This window comes from Serpula lacrymans, assembly GCF_000218685.1.
Source record: "Serpula lacrymans var. lacrymans S7.9 unplaced genomic scaffold SERLAscaffold_2, whole genome shotgun sequence".
Taxonomy (NCBI): domain Eukaryota; kingdom Fungi; phylum Basidiomycota; class Agaricomycetes; order Boletales; family Serpulaceae; genus Serpula; species Serpula lacrymans.
In genome coordinates, this window is record NW_006763291.1 from 322,847 (window position 1) to 337,041 (window position 14,195).

At 43.5% G+C, this 14,195-nt stretch overlaps 6 protein-coding genes across 6 annotated transcripts; 5 read left to right on the forward strand and 1 right to left on the reverse strand.

Moving 5' to 3' along the window:
• Positions 1-1,548: 1,548 nt before the first annotated feature.
• On the forward strand, positions 1,549-2,171 carry SERLADRAFT_456326 (uncharacterized protein; the record flags this gene model as incomplete). Its single annotated transcript, XM_007313191.1, is given in 2 exon segments — positions 1,549-2,010; positions 2,030-2,171. 2 exon segments carry the CDS (start codon positions 1,672-1,674, stop codon positions 2,108-2,110), a joined length of 420 nt encoding a protein of 139 aa, XP_007313253.1.
• A 76-nt stretch (positions 2,172-2,247) lies between these two features.
• On the forward strand, positions 2,248-2,881 carry SERLADRAFT_456327 (uncharacterized protein; the record flags this gene model as incomplete). The annotated part of the gene is made up of 1 exon (XM_007313192.1): positions 2,248-2,881. One exon carries the CDS (start codon positions 2,266-2,268, stop codon positions 2,590-2,592), a length of 327 nt encoding a protein of 108 aa, XP_007313254.1.
• Positions 2,882-3,258: 377 nt separating this feature from the next.
• SERLADRAFT_365081 (uncharacterized protein) lies at positions 3,259-4,596 on the forward strand (the record flags this gene model as incomplete). The annotated part of the gene is made up of 4 exons (XM_007313193.1): positions 3,259-3,756; positions 3,802-3,998; positions 4,022-4,199; positions 4,255-4,596. The coding sequence occupies 4 exons, from the start codon at positions 3,259-3,261 to the stop codon at positions 4,594-4,596; spliced, it is 1,215 nt and encodes a 404-aa protein (XP_007313255.1).
• Positions 4,597-8,301: 3,705 nt separating this feature from the next.
• On the forward strand, positions 8,302-9,404 carry SERLADRAFT_456328 (uncharacterized protein; the record flags this gene model as incomplete). The annotated part of the gene is made up of 5 exons (XM_007313194.1): positions 8,302-8,419; positions 8,471-8,484; positions 8,546-9,117; positions 9,183-9,211; positions 9,265-9,404. The coding sequence occupies 3 exons, from the start codon at positions 8,372-8,374 to the stop codon at positions 8,985-8,987; spliced, it is 504 nt and encodes a 167-aa protein (XP_007313256.1).
• A 136-nt stretch (positions 9,405-9,540) lies between these two features.
• SERLADRAFT_456329 (uncharacterized protein) lies at positions 9,541-11,120 on the forward strand (the record flags this gene model as incomplete). The annotated part of the gene is made up of 5 exons (XM_007313195.1): positions 9,541-9,744; positions 9,803-9,912; positions 9,964-10,368; positions 10,423-10,801; positions 10,870-11,120. The coding sequence occupies 3 exons, from the start codon at positions 9,841-9,843 to the stop codon at positions 10,759-10,761; spliced, it is 816 nt and encodes a 271-aa protein (XP_007313257.1).
• A 571-nt stretch (positions 11,121-11,691) lies between these two features.
• On the reverse strand, positions 11,692-13,687 carry SERLADRAFT_359301 (uncharacterized protein; the record flags this gene model as incomplete). Its single annotated transcript, XM_007313196.1, has 12 exons — positions 11,692-11,751; positions 11,803-11,866; positions 11,923-12,020; positions 12,078-12,179; positions 12,255-12,520; positions 12,583-12,651; positions 12,701-12,800; positions 12,856-12,927; positions 12,987-13,055; positions 13,109-13,128; positions 13,188-13,246; positions 13,299-13,687. The coding sequence occupies 12 exons, from the start codon at positions 13,514-13,516 to the stop codon at positions 11,692-11,694; spliced, it is 1,197 nt and encodes a 398-aa protein (XP_007313258.1).
• Positions 13,688-14,195: the final 508 nt, after the last annotated feature.

The window sequence follows — 14,195 nt, forward strand, 5'->3', positions numbered from 1 at the left end:
TTTGCTATTGGACTTTACTTTATGGCTGTACAAACCTGTGACATTACTCACAGCCTTCATTGTTCTATCTCTTTCTTTTCTTTTTTTCACAATCTTATCCTGTACTACCTATGCAGGATTTGTCAGCATACATTCCTTCCTTCATGTTCTTTCTCATTCTTTTTGCACAGCTATACTGTGCATAGCCTACTTTTCTTTTACTATATAAACCCCTGTATTTTACCTTGTAAAAAAAACAACAAGAACTCCATTCCAGACTTCTTCTCTACTCTCATGTTCACTACTCTGCTACTTGTGATCCAGTGTGGTCACAACACTTCCCACTTCTACCACTGTCAACTGCTGTCATCGTCACTTCCCACTTTTGAAGTCATTGTCATCCCTTTCAATTAGAGTCCTTCTGAGCACTACAGTTTGTGCGTCAGGAGCCTGCTTTCACTGGGAACCTCGTCATATTGTCGTTCTCAAACCTACCTTGTGCTACGATTAGCAAGGTAGTGCTTGTCTATACTCGTCACAAAGCCCCTATCCTTCTATAAATTCAACTATCCCTCCTCCTCAAAACCCACACTCATACACATCTGGGTTTTACTTTGAAGGATCCTCATATATACCACCCCACGAACAACCAGAGCACTCACTGTTCTAGGAGGCAAAGCCCATAAACATGTTCTGTGGAATCTGGGAGGATTGTGTGTTAGTTTGTTTTTGTGTGTGGTTTTCTAACAACAGTTCTCATCATCGACACCAATCAGATTCCAGGCATGAGTTCCTGGCTCAATATCATTGTAGCAAAGGCCTGAACCAGTGGAGCCGAGTTCGCGATTAAAGGCCTGATACTTAGTTTTCAAACTGTGTGATAAGATCAAATTAGCCATTCTAAAAAATAGGGGCATTGGGACTTACTTTGAGAGACGGTTATCCACTGCCCGAGCATATTTCTGCGGATTGTCAGCATAATCTTGGCGTGTGTCAGCATGTTCATCAACAGAGAATATATGATGTGCATTGATAGTGTGGACATCAGATTTGCTGGAGCTAATCTTATTAACAACTTTGCGGTGACCACGGAACTTTGCCTCCTTGGTGGAATCTGAATATAAAGCAGCACAGTGCTCTTTGTGTGCATTCAAGTAGTCAATGAGCGCTATTCCACCATGACATTGATATCTATCCAGTTGATTGAATTGAATCGCAGTGCAGCATGTTCCCAGTGCGTTAACTCGACTAAACCATATGTTCCACCAGGCTTATAAGTGCCATTTCCAGCCGTTCTTCAATGCCCACTTCCATCCATTCCAGTGATGCCTGGTGTGCGGTACATCTATGACTGTGACCGTTTTTGTCATGGATGCCCTCGACATGTCTCTTGTTCAACTTACTTTTGGCATGCTTCTCATGCTCATAGACACCAACAGTCTGCTCTCAGCGCCTCTCAACCCCCTTCTACTCTGCCATCTACCCCTTCCTCATTGCCTCTACACTCTGCCTTCAATGATTTTGAGCCAGTAGCGGATTCTGGAAATGAAGCTGGCAAAGAGAATGAATGGTATTTCAATGTATGCATTTTGTTCTCACTCACCATAGTACCGCTCAAACGTAACATAACAGGAGGACAATGATGATTTTATTGGACACAGGCTAGTAACAGATAATGATGAGGATGTCGTGATGGATAGTGACGCTGAGGATAACCTGGATGTATATCCAGACATAAGTCTTCCGAGGCCTGAGCTGAACCACAACTTGGACCAGGAAGATGACAAGGATGACATGAGTATGGGTGGGCTTGAGTCTTTCAACGACACCACACAAAATCTCCCGCCTACAACTGATTCATCACATAACTCTCAAAATCCTCCACCATCACCTGATCCATCACATAACTCTGATAGAGTTTATCACCACGGAATTGACATTGACATTGATGTGCTCGCAGAAACAGCTCGTCTAAAGGATATACAAATTGCCATTCAATTTATTCAGGCATTGAAAAATGCCACACTCAATGATGAGGCCAATAAGCTTAACAAGGACATGCTCCACCGCCTGCAGCATCCTCCCCAAGCCTCACTTGATATTGATGATCCCAACGTCCTCTTGTCTATAGAAACATTCATGGCACTCAGTAACTCATCTCAAGAGACTTACCATTTGATACGCAAGGCCATACTCCATCAATATCCTGACAGCAAGATGCTCTCGTATGACCAAGTTAAACGGCACATTACCGAAATGAGTGGAGTTGGGTCAATTGTGCATGCTATGTGTGTGACTTCTTGTCTGGCGTACACAGGTCCTTTTGCAAGTTTGGAGATATGTCCAAAGTGCGGCGAGCCTCGTTACGATCAATCCAAGCTTGTGTCAAGTGGTGGAAAAGAGAAAGTCCCTCGCCAGCAGTTCCACACAATACCAGTCAGGCCTCAATTACAGGCGCTAAGGAGGCACTCAGATACTGCTACCAGCATGCATTATAGAGAACGCCAAACAGCTGATATCATGGAGGAGCTCAAACTCAACAACAACATCCTTTCTTCGTATGATGACTTCTTCCACGGTAAAGACTACCTTGATGCTGTTTCTGATGGTTGAATAAATGCTCACGACAGCGTACTTATAATCTCTGTTGATGGTGCCCAGCTCTACAAGAGCAAAGCATCAGATTGTTGGATATATATATGGGTGGTAATAGATCACACACCCAATGTTCGTTATAAGAAGAAACATGTTCTCCCCGGTGGTTTCATTCCAGGTCCAAACAAACCAAAAAATCTTGATTCTTGTATGTTTCCTGGGTTGCATCATGTGGCCGCACTTCAAAAGGAGGGTCTTGTTATCTGGGATGCTTTAACCAATTCATTGCATGTCTCACACCCGTTTCTTGCAATTGCTAATTCAGATGGACCAGGACTTATGTATTTTAACGGTTTCGCTGGATATCATGGTAAGATTGGGTGTCAACAACTATGTGGGCAAAAAGGCCGTCACAAAGCAGGTGGTCCTCATTATTATCCTGCGTTACTCAAGCCACACAATTACAGTGTTGAGGGATGCAACCACGACGACATTGACTATTGCCAGGTGCTCCCCCCGACACCTGGATTGTACTATCAAAATCTATGTTTCCTCATTGCTTCACCAAATGTCACACAGTATAAAAAACGCCGTTTGGAGACAGGAATCTCAAAACCTAGTATCTGCCTTGGAATGCCTCTTGCCCACAATCTCGGTATTCCAAAAATGTTCGGTTCTGATATCATGCATTTAATTGCACTGAATATTCCAGATCTACTCATTAACTTGTGGCGATATAATTTTGACTGTGAAAAAACTGACAGCAAGCATAGTTGGGACTGGGGGGTTTTACAAGGTGATACATGGAAACAACATGGCCAGGCTATCGCAGACTCCACCCCATATCTTCCTGGCCCGTTTGATTGCCCTCCCCGGAACCCAGCAGAGAAAATTTCCAGTGGATACAAGGCCTGGGAGTTTCTTCTTTATGTTTATGGGCTCGCACCAGCTTTCCTGTATAATGTTCTCCCTGAAAAATATTGGAGAAACTTCTGCAAACTTGTTTTTAGTGTTCAGATTTTCAACCAGCACCATATTCTTACAGTAGATCTACAACAGGCCCACAAACGAATGCTTGAATTCACTGCAGAGTTCGAGGTTCTGTATTATCAACAATGTGCTGATCAGCTACATTTTGTACGACTGTCCTTACACACTGCTCAACATCTTGGCCCAGAAGTTGTTCGGAGTGGCCCAGGGATTTGCTCGTCTTAATGGACAATTGAGCGGACAATTGGTAACCTGGGACAAGAGATCCGTCAGCCATCTAACCCATATGCTAACCTCTCTCAACGCGGCCTCCTTCTCTCTCAAATTAATGCATTGAAGGCTATGATTCCGTCCCTCAGTCCACCCACAAATCCAATTCCGAAGGGGGGAGTAGATATTGGTGATGGGTACCTTTTATTGCGCGCAAAGGAGAAGTGCCCCCGCTCTGTCCTCATAGCTGTGAAGCTGAAGTAATTCAATCTTACCTCTCAGGAAATCAAAGCTACGACACAGAATTCCAGTCAAAGATTACAAGATGGGCCCGTATTCGTCTTCCAAATGGACAAGTAGGACGGTCTTTGTGGAAGGAAGCACTAAAGGCAAAGGGAAAATGCAGAGTAGCGAGAAACGTCAAGGTATTGTCTCAGTAATGAAATTACATATTATTATTGCTCACTCTCTCAATTTTAGCTTCTTCTCTCTGGAAAATTGGTGTTTGCAGAAGTCTACTATTATTTCATCTTATGCATGCAGAATAATAGCGAGAAAAGGCCGGTAGCTCTGGTATCATTTTATTCCGAACCCCACAACACTCTCCTCAAGGCATCTTTTGGCACTGTCTGGTCCTGTACATCCCAGGGTGATTCGTCACTTCATGTGGTTAGCATCAAAGCAATTCTGTCAGTTGTTGCAATGGTTCCTCACACTCCATTTCCTACTAGTAATGATGTAACTGAAAGGTTTTTTGTTGTAGAGAAGCCAGGATTGGACGTAGCTCATATGATTCATAACAATAATGTATTAGAGGAGTAGTGTTTTGCTGTAAGTCTACACAGGAAATCATTTGCCTGGTATTAATATTACTACAATAGCTATGTTAATGCATGTTAATGGACTTAGTGAAAAAAAGTACGATGTTTCCTTTTTTGGCAGAGCTGAATTCTCTGCGTCAGCTCACTGTTTTCCTTAAACAACCTACCACACATTTCCGATATTTCTAATGCATCTTACAGGATTCTGGAAGCGATCACACAGTAACCAACTTGAAGGGTCACCTTTTCTTTTTGACCACCCACTTGCACTCAGAGCTGAGGGAAGTCCAGCACCAGCATCTCCTTCCCCGTTGGTATCTGTGTTGAGTGAGTCAGGTGGCAGTAATGGCCTCAGCTCATGCTCGGACTACAAACATGGCAGGATACCCTCTATGAAATATCCCGGCCCTCTAGGGCAAAATTTATTGAGATTGAATACAAGCTTTGGGGTACATTTTCATTCTCTAACTAATTTGACTGATAGTTTTACTTGTGACACAGAGCTCGTCTTCCATCAACACATCTTCAAGTTCTCTTCCCAGATTTGTGCAGTCACCCTATCCGGCCGACATTTTAGAGAAAATGGAACAGCTAGAGCAAGCTTACCAGGACTTGCAACGACAAAATGATGTCCTAAAGGCAGAACGGGACACCATCCAGTAAGCACTTAGATTTTGTATGTTTCTTGCCATTCATTTTTTTATAGAGGTGCATATAACACACTCGTCCAATCGGTTCCCAAACTTTTGGCTCTTAGCCCAGTAACAACATCTACACTATCAATTACAAACAGCAACAAGAAGCCAAGGCTCTGAACCTTACCAAATGTCACTTTAGGCCTGTCACTGAGTCAAGAAGAGTACACATCCATCAATTTCTGGCAAAAACAAGATTACCTGCAATATATGAAAGACGTGAAGGATTCAAACCAAGACCCTCCCGAGCACAAGATGTAATATGTTGAGCACAAGGATGGGACCATCATTGACCACCACTCAGCAACAGATATACGCAAGCACGCTCGTTCAATCTGGGCTGAGCTTGCTGAGCTTGGAATGGCGCCCAAGACTTGGATGAGTGCTGGGAGAGCAGTTATGGACTACTACAGATACAAGATGTAACAACCAAGAGTGATTTACTCTGGCGCACACAGAACACACTATAGAAGATAATGAAAGATGGGGAGTGGGTACCCCTTGGGCTGCAGTGAGTTAGTTGGTATACAACAGGTTTGTTTGTACATGTGTACTATACAGTTGATGGAGGCAGTGGCTGATGATGTCATAGGGCCTAGCCCGTATGGCCAGCTCCACTGCGTGAGAGAGTTGAATCTAAAATAAGAGAAAGGCAACGTGGTGCGAGAAAGGGCAAATGCCGCGTGACACCATGCGTGAAAGCTAAAGTATAAAGTTAAAGCGGAGAACGAAAAGAAAGGAAATGTCCGGAAATTGTGTTATCATAACACAAGATGTACGAGAAAGTGCCACAGTTACAATATTGTGACATGGACTGGAAAGCGGATCAAATAGCTATCGATAACTATCCTTCATGGTATGGGAATCATGTGCAGTGCCCTAAAAAGGATTTAATCAAGAAGGAGGCACCTGAAAACGAAGACAAAAGGGCAATCAAAGGAAACGGAAAACGCCCTCCTGAGCCTGCGGCACCTAGTCTCCCCCGATGTCGATGATGAGAACTGTTGTTAGAAAACCACACACAAAAACAAACTAACACACAATCCTCCCAGATTCCACAGAACATGTTTATGGGCTTTGCCTCCTAGAACAGTGAGTGCTCTGGTTGTTCGTGGGGTGGTATATATGAGGATCCTTCAAAGTAAAACCCAGATGTGTATGAGTGTGGGTTTTGAGGAGGAGGGATAGTTGAATTTATAGAAGGATAGGGGCTTTGTGACGAGTATAGACAAGCACTACCTTGCTAATCGTAGCACAAGGTAGGTTTGAGAACGACAATATGACGAGGTTCCCAGTGAAAGCAGGCTCCTGACGCACAAACTGTAGTGCTCAGAAGGACTCTAATTGAAAGGGATGACAATGACTTCAAAAGTGGGAAGTGACGATGACAGCAGTTGACAGTGGTAGAAGTGGGAAGTGTTGTGACCACACTGGATCACAAGTAGCAGAGTAGTGAACATGAGAGTAGAGAAGAAGTCTGGAATGGAGTTCTTGTTGTTTTTTTTACAAGGTAAAATACAGGGGTTTATATAGTAAAAGAAAAGTAGGCTATGCACAGTATAGCTGTGCAAAAAGAATGAGAAAGAACATGAAGGAAGGAATGTATGCTGACAAATCCTGCATAGGTAGTACAGGATAAGATTGTGAAAAAAAGAAAAGAAAGAGATAGAACAATGAAGGCTGTGAGTAATGTCACAGGTTTGTACAGCCATAAAGTAAAGTCCAATAGCAAAAAGAGAGCAGGAAAATCATGATGTCATGGGAAGATGCAGTAAAAGAGGGAAAGGCAAAACACTATCAGTATCAACACAGTTCCTTTATTGTCAGTCAGGCATTCTAAAAAAATATGTGTCCATAAAAATGATTCAAAAATCAAAAATAATTGCACTGTAAATGAATGTTCTGCTAAAAAAAAAGAAACTGGAGCCACCGGTCCACCACCTAGTCCAAATCCAACAGTTTCATGGCCTTACCAATGGACTGGTTGTGTTGGACCACCTGATCAAACGAGGGAGGGAGAGGAGTAGTTCCAATTTGGAACAAGTGAGTCCCAGGCAGCGTGTGGTAGGTGTAGCTGTAGCGAAGACGATGGACAAAAGATAAGTGTACCCAAGTGAATGGGACAGCGATGAACATGGGCGACGCAAGGGGATGAACCTTCTCCAGCTCAAAAACTACCCACCCACGCTCCAACCAGGCAAGACGAGCGACCGATGTTTTGATAGTATATGATGGCAGATTGACGTCATGAAGATGGACCTGTTGCCCTATTTGGACTGGCCGCCGGGGCTTTGCTGATATCAGCAGTGGCACGTGGTAGTCAACGGATCAGCGACGGAAGCGGATAGGAAGTGGTGACATCAGAAATGGTGGGGGTGCAAATAAAATGAGGAGGAGGAGGGTGGAGGTGACGAAAAAGTAGATTAGAATGGGGATCCAGAAACGACCATCAGGTGAGAATAAAAAGGAGAGGAAGGGGCCCATGGTGGGGCTAGGCAAAGGAAGGGGAGTAAGGGAAATGACAAAAGCGAGGGCGCAATGCAATGTGTAGCCAGTGGCGACACAAAAATTTGCCAAAATGCCAAAATGCCAAAAGTACCGGATGGAAAAGCAAAGGTGAGTGTGACTGGATTGCCTAATAGAGGTGATGCTGATCAGCCACAAGTTCAAAAAGGGCAATATTAATTACTATTCCACGTGGCACTGTGCCTGTGTGGCGCAAAGGCAAGTCTTTTTGAATATTCGCTTTGTTATTGACACCTGTCCATGCTACCAATCAACTTTGGTGCATGACATCCACGGACAACTTGAAATTGCAACTGTCCCCAGTTGCTTCCATAAAGGTAGGGTCATAGGGAATGAAACATGGCAACACATTAAAGGGTCATGTCAGCATAAAATTTGATCAGGTCAATATTAATTACTATTCCACGTGGCACTGTGCCTGTGTGGCGCAAAGGCGAGTCTTTTGAATATTTGCTTCATTATTGACACCTGTCCATGCTACCAATCAACTTTGGTGCATGACACCGACCTGTGAAGAAATCAAAGGGTGCAACTTCGGCAGCGGTTTCCCTTCCAATGCCAGTCACAACGGTACCTGAAACAGAGGCACACAATTTCATTGAGGTATGTGTCTCCCCAGTCATTCATGTTTACACTAACAAATTTTCTCAATAGATGCATGATCCATTGTATGTTTCATTTCGTTCGCAGGAGTGGCTGTTATCTATACTAACATTTTTTTTGCCTTAGAGCCAACATTGTTCTCAGCAGTCCTCACATCCCTCCCATTGGGATGTCTAGGCCAGCTCCAAGTCCTAGCCACGTCGAGCACCAACTCCCTCCCCATCCAGATCCCCCAGAAAGCCATCCTGAAACAACCACCCCAGGTGTCCCCGGCGATATGGGACCACCAGCAAACTTTGACCAATCTACCACGCACAGCGGGACTCAAAAAATAGTCAAAGTGAACCAAGAAATGGCCGGAACAGCTACAATTGCAGAAGGAGACAGGCTGAGAGCTGCTGCCCCCATGTCATCCACCTTGTCTGACCAAGGCATAGAAGAGACAAGGGGCCCATCAAGTCACACCAGCGAGGCCTGCAGGAATGCAGGGAAGAAGGCACTGGCTGACAGGAAACCTGGCAAGATGCGCCCTGGAAACACATTAACTGCCAGGTATGTTTTTTTTTGATCTAATCTAAGGCTAGTTACATTCAGATACTAGGAATCTCTGTGCTATTGAGTGGGTTAAGGCAAATCCTTGAGGAACAACAAATGACTTCGGCTCATACTACAAAAATCTCGACCAGGAAACGAAAAAAGTGATTGCCGTTTACTGGTTTGCGGATATATAAACTAACACTGTTTGCTATATACACCTACGAAGACCTGGCTAATCAGGCTAGTATGGCACAAGTAAGTTTACTCATTCACAGGCTTATTATACTGAGCTAATACATGTTTTGTAGAAAGAAGCGGCCTTGGGAAGCATCAAAGGAGGGCAGGTGGGTCTATAAGCTGGGGCTCAAATTGTCGTTTCATTTTTGTTAAATTTCCCTCGATCGTACTATTTGTTGCAGACAATATTTGTAATATATGACACTCGATGAGACTCGTTTCTGCTATTTAACATGCAAGTGCAGCAAGGTCGTCTGAACGTTGTACTTGAATCTCGTAACACATTCGAAGATGTTTAGGAGTAGTTCGGGTATGAGAAAAACATCGGTGCATGATCTTGGTATCAGTATTGCTTTCTTTCCATATCAAAACATGGTAGATATTGATGATAAATTACTTGCATACCACTATACTATCTTTCCAAGTTCTGGTTTGAAGCTTGAACGTGTGACATTTTCGCACCAGTGATTCTGACAGCATAGCTTTCAAAACCATGGCGTCTTTTTCAGTTGTCCTTCTTTCTCCTCTCACTTATATATATATCGGAATTTGTAAGTTGTATCTTTATTTCATCCCGCATATCTAGAGACACTAAATATGTACCTCTAGGCCATTAACGCTGTAGTACAAACACACCACTGGCAGATATGATCTTCGTAGAGGGCGATGATGGCAAAGTAGGGTCGAATCGCCAACCCGTAGCAGCAGTATCAGCTGATGTACGTTGTATGTACAATTGCCAGACGTGCTGATGCGACTGGTCTGGTTAGCGCAAGCAGGAAGAGCATTTACCCTCTTATGATGACGCCGCCCAACTGCGTGACGCTGAATCCAACGTGGGCACAATATCAAGTGCTTCAGAATCCATCATTCCATCCCATCCGCCTCTTACGTCCAAGCCGACTAATTTTCTGTCTCTTACGCCAAAGGATAGATCGATCACAGGATGTTATGCTATCAATCCCTTCCTCTCTATCCCTGCATCCCTCCTTGCACCTCTTCTTGAAGGTGAATCAGAAGCGGACAGAAAAAATCTCGACTTGCAATCGAAACAGGGATACATTGACGTTGACATCTCGTTGATGACTCCCGACGAAAGTGATTCCAACCTGAATCCGAAATCCCGGGCCACCTTATATCTCAGCTCTAACCATGGTTCTGTGTCTACAAGAGTCGTGAGTGTCTTACATTGTCGTCTGATTGAACTATAACAATTTTGGATTGTTAAGTATGCCGTTGGTCGCCCAATTCCTTTTTTCTTGAACGTAAACTGCCCGAATGGTCAGGTCACTGTCTACCTTCCGCGTTCGTTCTGTGGCCTTCTTCTACTTACCACGAAGCATGGAACCGTTTCGCTCTCAAATGAACTTTCTGCAAACTCTACAACATTGAGTCAAGTCGACATGACAATGCGCTATTTCCTAGGCGACTTCAGCGCAATGACCGAAGATGAATGGTCTGGTGACGAATTAAAAGTTGACGCCAACAATGGTAGGATTAGAGTCAGATATGTGGATGAACTGAACGTTCGCAAGCCAGGCTTATTTAGCCGTATGTTTGGCCTGTGAATTAGGTATCAATCTCTTGCTTTCTAAATACTCGCCATAGGTAACATATTTCCTTTCGTAGGTGAAGATTATTGCTCATATCCCGTCTTTCTCGCCTTTTATTCCCAGTGATATCAATATATTCGCGAGCTTTTCACATGGAAAATGCATACGTTGTTAAAGTTCGACTTAAACACAAATCAGGTAATTGAGGACGCTTCTTCAATTTCAACAGGCTCATAGGCTTGCATTCGCATCAACATGGCGGCGAACCTTCAAGCTTCAAATTTAGCAACGTTCAAACGTTCATCCGGAAGTCGAAGCCGCGCTAGCTTGTAATTAACCTGTGTCGCTCTCGACCATAATATCGCCTGAAACGCCTGATCTTACTTCATTAGAGACAGTTCTCAAGAATATACTCAGTCTACGGGCAGTGTGCCAACTACCATTGTACAATGGGCTTGTTGGCCGGCTTAGATGTGGCTCGTCATTAGATCAGTTCGTGACATCATGATATGCTTCAATAACATTGTCATCTAAACCTGCTTTTGCGACACGCAAAGCTTGTATCGAGCAAAGAAGGACAAGTTAGTCTCCCGTATGCAGTCCAAAAGATTCGAAGGAAGATAGTCGTTCCTTCTCAACAATGAGGGCAGGCTAGTTTGGAAATAAAGCAAATAAGATACCTTTCGAAAACACTATCGAAGCTCCCCAACATGTAGTGGCGATCATTCGAGAGCAAGGCTTTGATAACATTGACGAGTAATCAGATAAACACAACAGTCCAAAGGGGCCCATCAAATAAAACATATCTCAAAAGTGCATGAATGATGACATGAGAAGGAACAGGACTAGAAAATGATAGTGATGATTCGTTACAAATACATTGATACAGACCCGACATCGTCGGCAAGAAATATTCAAAGAGGATAAAACAAGTTCCAGTGAAGCCTAGTCGGACCATATTTGCTTTGCAACATCGACGAGCAACTTCAGTTTCTTCGTTTGGTCCTAAAATCAAATCTCAACAAGGAATACGAACGAGTAAAAAAGCTTCTAAACCTCTTCGGTGATTGGATTTCCTTGCCAAATAGACGCGAATCCGCACTGCGTGCTGATACATAACCTGATGCGGCAGCGTTATTGAAATTTGGAAGAGAAATAGAATCGGTTACCACTTACTGGTTAAGAGCTTCTTCTTTGGAGCGCTTTGGGAAGCCGTGAGTCATTATCTCTGCTGCTTCTTCAACCCGAGCTTTCAATTCTGCAGCGTTCTCCATCTATATGATTGTAAATCAATACGCACGGCATGATTATATCACAGGACTTTGGCTTACCTCAGGGCTCTTTGTAGTCACAAGCCCTAAGACAGCAACTTTATTTTTAGGTAGGTGTTTCAGCGCTTGGAAATTACCAGCACGAGGACTGTCGTATTCAAGCTGAAATGAAATATTACTCAGTTGTGATGTAGCTGAAAACTGCCAAAAAAAAAAAAAAAAACTGCAGAAACATACGTAGAAAGTGTCAACATCCAGCGTGTTGAAAAGCTTGCTAGCAATGCGGTCATATGCGCCTTCAGTGAAATGCAGACCCCCAAAATTGCCTCGACACGTGTGCACACTGATTCGTAAATCAGACGGTCGACCTTTGACACACACATTGATCGCGCGGATGTAGCTATCTAGAAGGGCTTCATGGTCCACGCAAGCAGCTTCCATCCCCGTTATCATGGCTTCTGAACAAAAGTAACAAAACGTAGGATCGTCAATTTGAATATGGCCTGTGAAAATAAATAGAACGTATGATCAATCGCAGCCGTATTAAAACAGAAGAGGAACGCACGGCATCCAAGGGTATAAAGTTCGTCTATCTCTTCTCTGAATGCCTTGCCCACATCATCGAAGTACTCAGCTGGACTAGAGGTTAATATGCAACGCTGTCATATACGTGTACAACTCACTGTCATTCTTATACACATTTAAGTCGTAGGTCAGATCCGATCCATGACGTTGATGAAACCACGAAGGCGAAACGATAGTGACCTTGAGGTCTTTTACTTCCTGCTATCGGTTAGAACACCACAAATTTGGATAATAGCTAGGATATCCATCTCACCTCAGGGGAAACAAGAGTCTTGAGAAACTTGAAATCCTCAACATAGAAAGGTTTGGTCCTTTTGATTTTACCCTTTGTAATTCAAAAGGAAGATTAAACGAGGTATTACCTGGTTATGTGTTCAGACGTACTGTGCAGAAAATCGTCGCCTCTTCCTTTACGCCATGCGCGTACATCAAAGCTATATGAGGAATGTAGGGCTAGACGAAGTTGCAGGTAAGTACATAATAGAGATGCAATACAACAAAATTGCCTTGAAAGTTTCAATAGGACCTGAACATATTAATGTTATTTATGTAATGAAAAAACGTGTGGTGTTTTCTTCAACTTACGATTGGGAATAGATGTCATGCCTTCCATACGGTCGAAGACACCTTGAAAAAACATGCCCCTATGTAAACTTGAGTCTTTTTAGCTCGTCAGCTTGATTACAGCACACTTACCTTCTCATTTCACCATCTGTGATAGTCTTGATACCGAGATCTTTTTGTAACTTTACAGATTTTCGGATAGCATCTTCTTCTACTGCAGCGAGATCCGCAAGTGTACACCTCTTCTCTTCGAAATCACTTCGCTTTTGGTAGAGCGCAGTGGGACGCAGCAGTGAACCAACATGCTCGGCACGAAAAGGTGGGCTCAGATGAAGGTGAGAAGACGACATGTTGATACGTTGGTGGTTTATAGACAACAGAACCTGCCTGGCAAAATGACATCCTTATCATCTTGATTCTTATACACTTGAACACCACCGCATAGCCCGCTCCAATCGCCTAGCATGGAAGGAGTTATGATGCTGGCAGGATGAAAAAAAAAGGGTCCTTCTTTGCGAATCGCTATAGAAAGCGTAAGTAGTAATACAAATGCCGTGATCCAATAAAGCTTAAGCTTCACATGCAATCTTCTTCAAAAGTTCATTGTGCCACAAGTACATGCGCTGTCAGGGAAAAGGAGATGGCCGTATACATGTGTGCTCTAACCTCATGTAGAGTCCAGGGTAGTAACGCAAAGAAATCAATTTTTGGCGAGCAATTTAATTGACGATTCAAGTTATATGGACCTATACAAGGCACGGTGATCATGAGAACACCTCGCGCCACTATAACTGAATGCAGTCTCAAAACTTACTAGTCGCTATCTCCTGTAATAACTTGAATAGCTAGTATGGTTGTGTGAGTGGTGGATCATCATATGATCTGAAATTTTCACCAATCTAGACCCGCCTCGCTGCCAGCGGCAGATGTCATGACATGATGGGTATACATGAGTCTCAGGCTCAAGATTACTCGCGGTAAAAGGTCGTAGGTTTCCCAAGCTCGGCACAATGATTATCATCCCTGTAC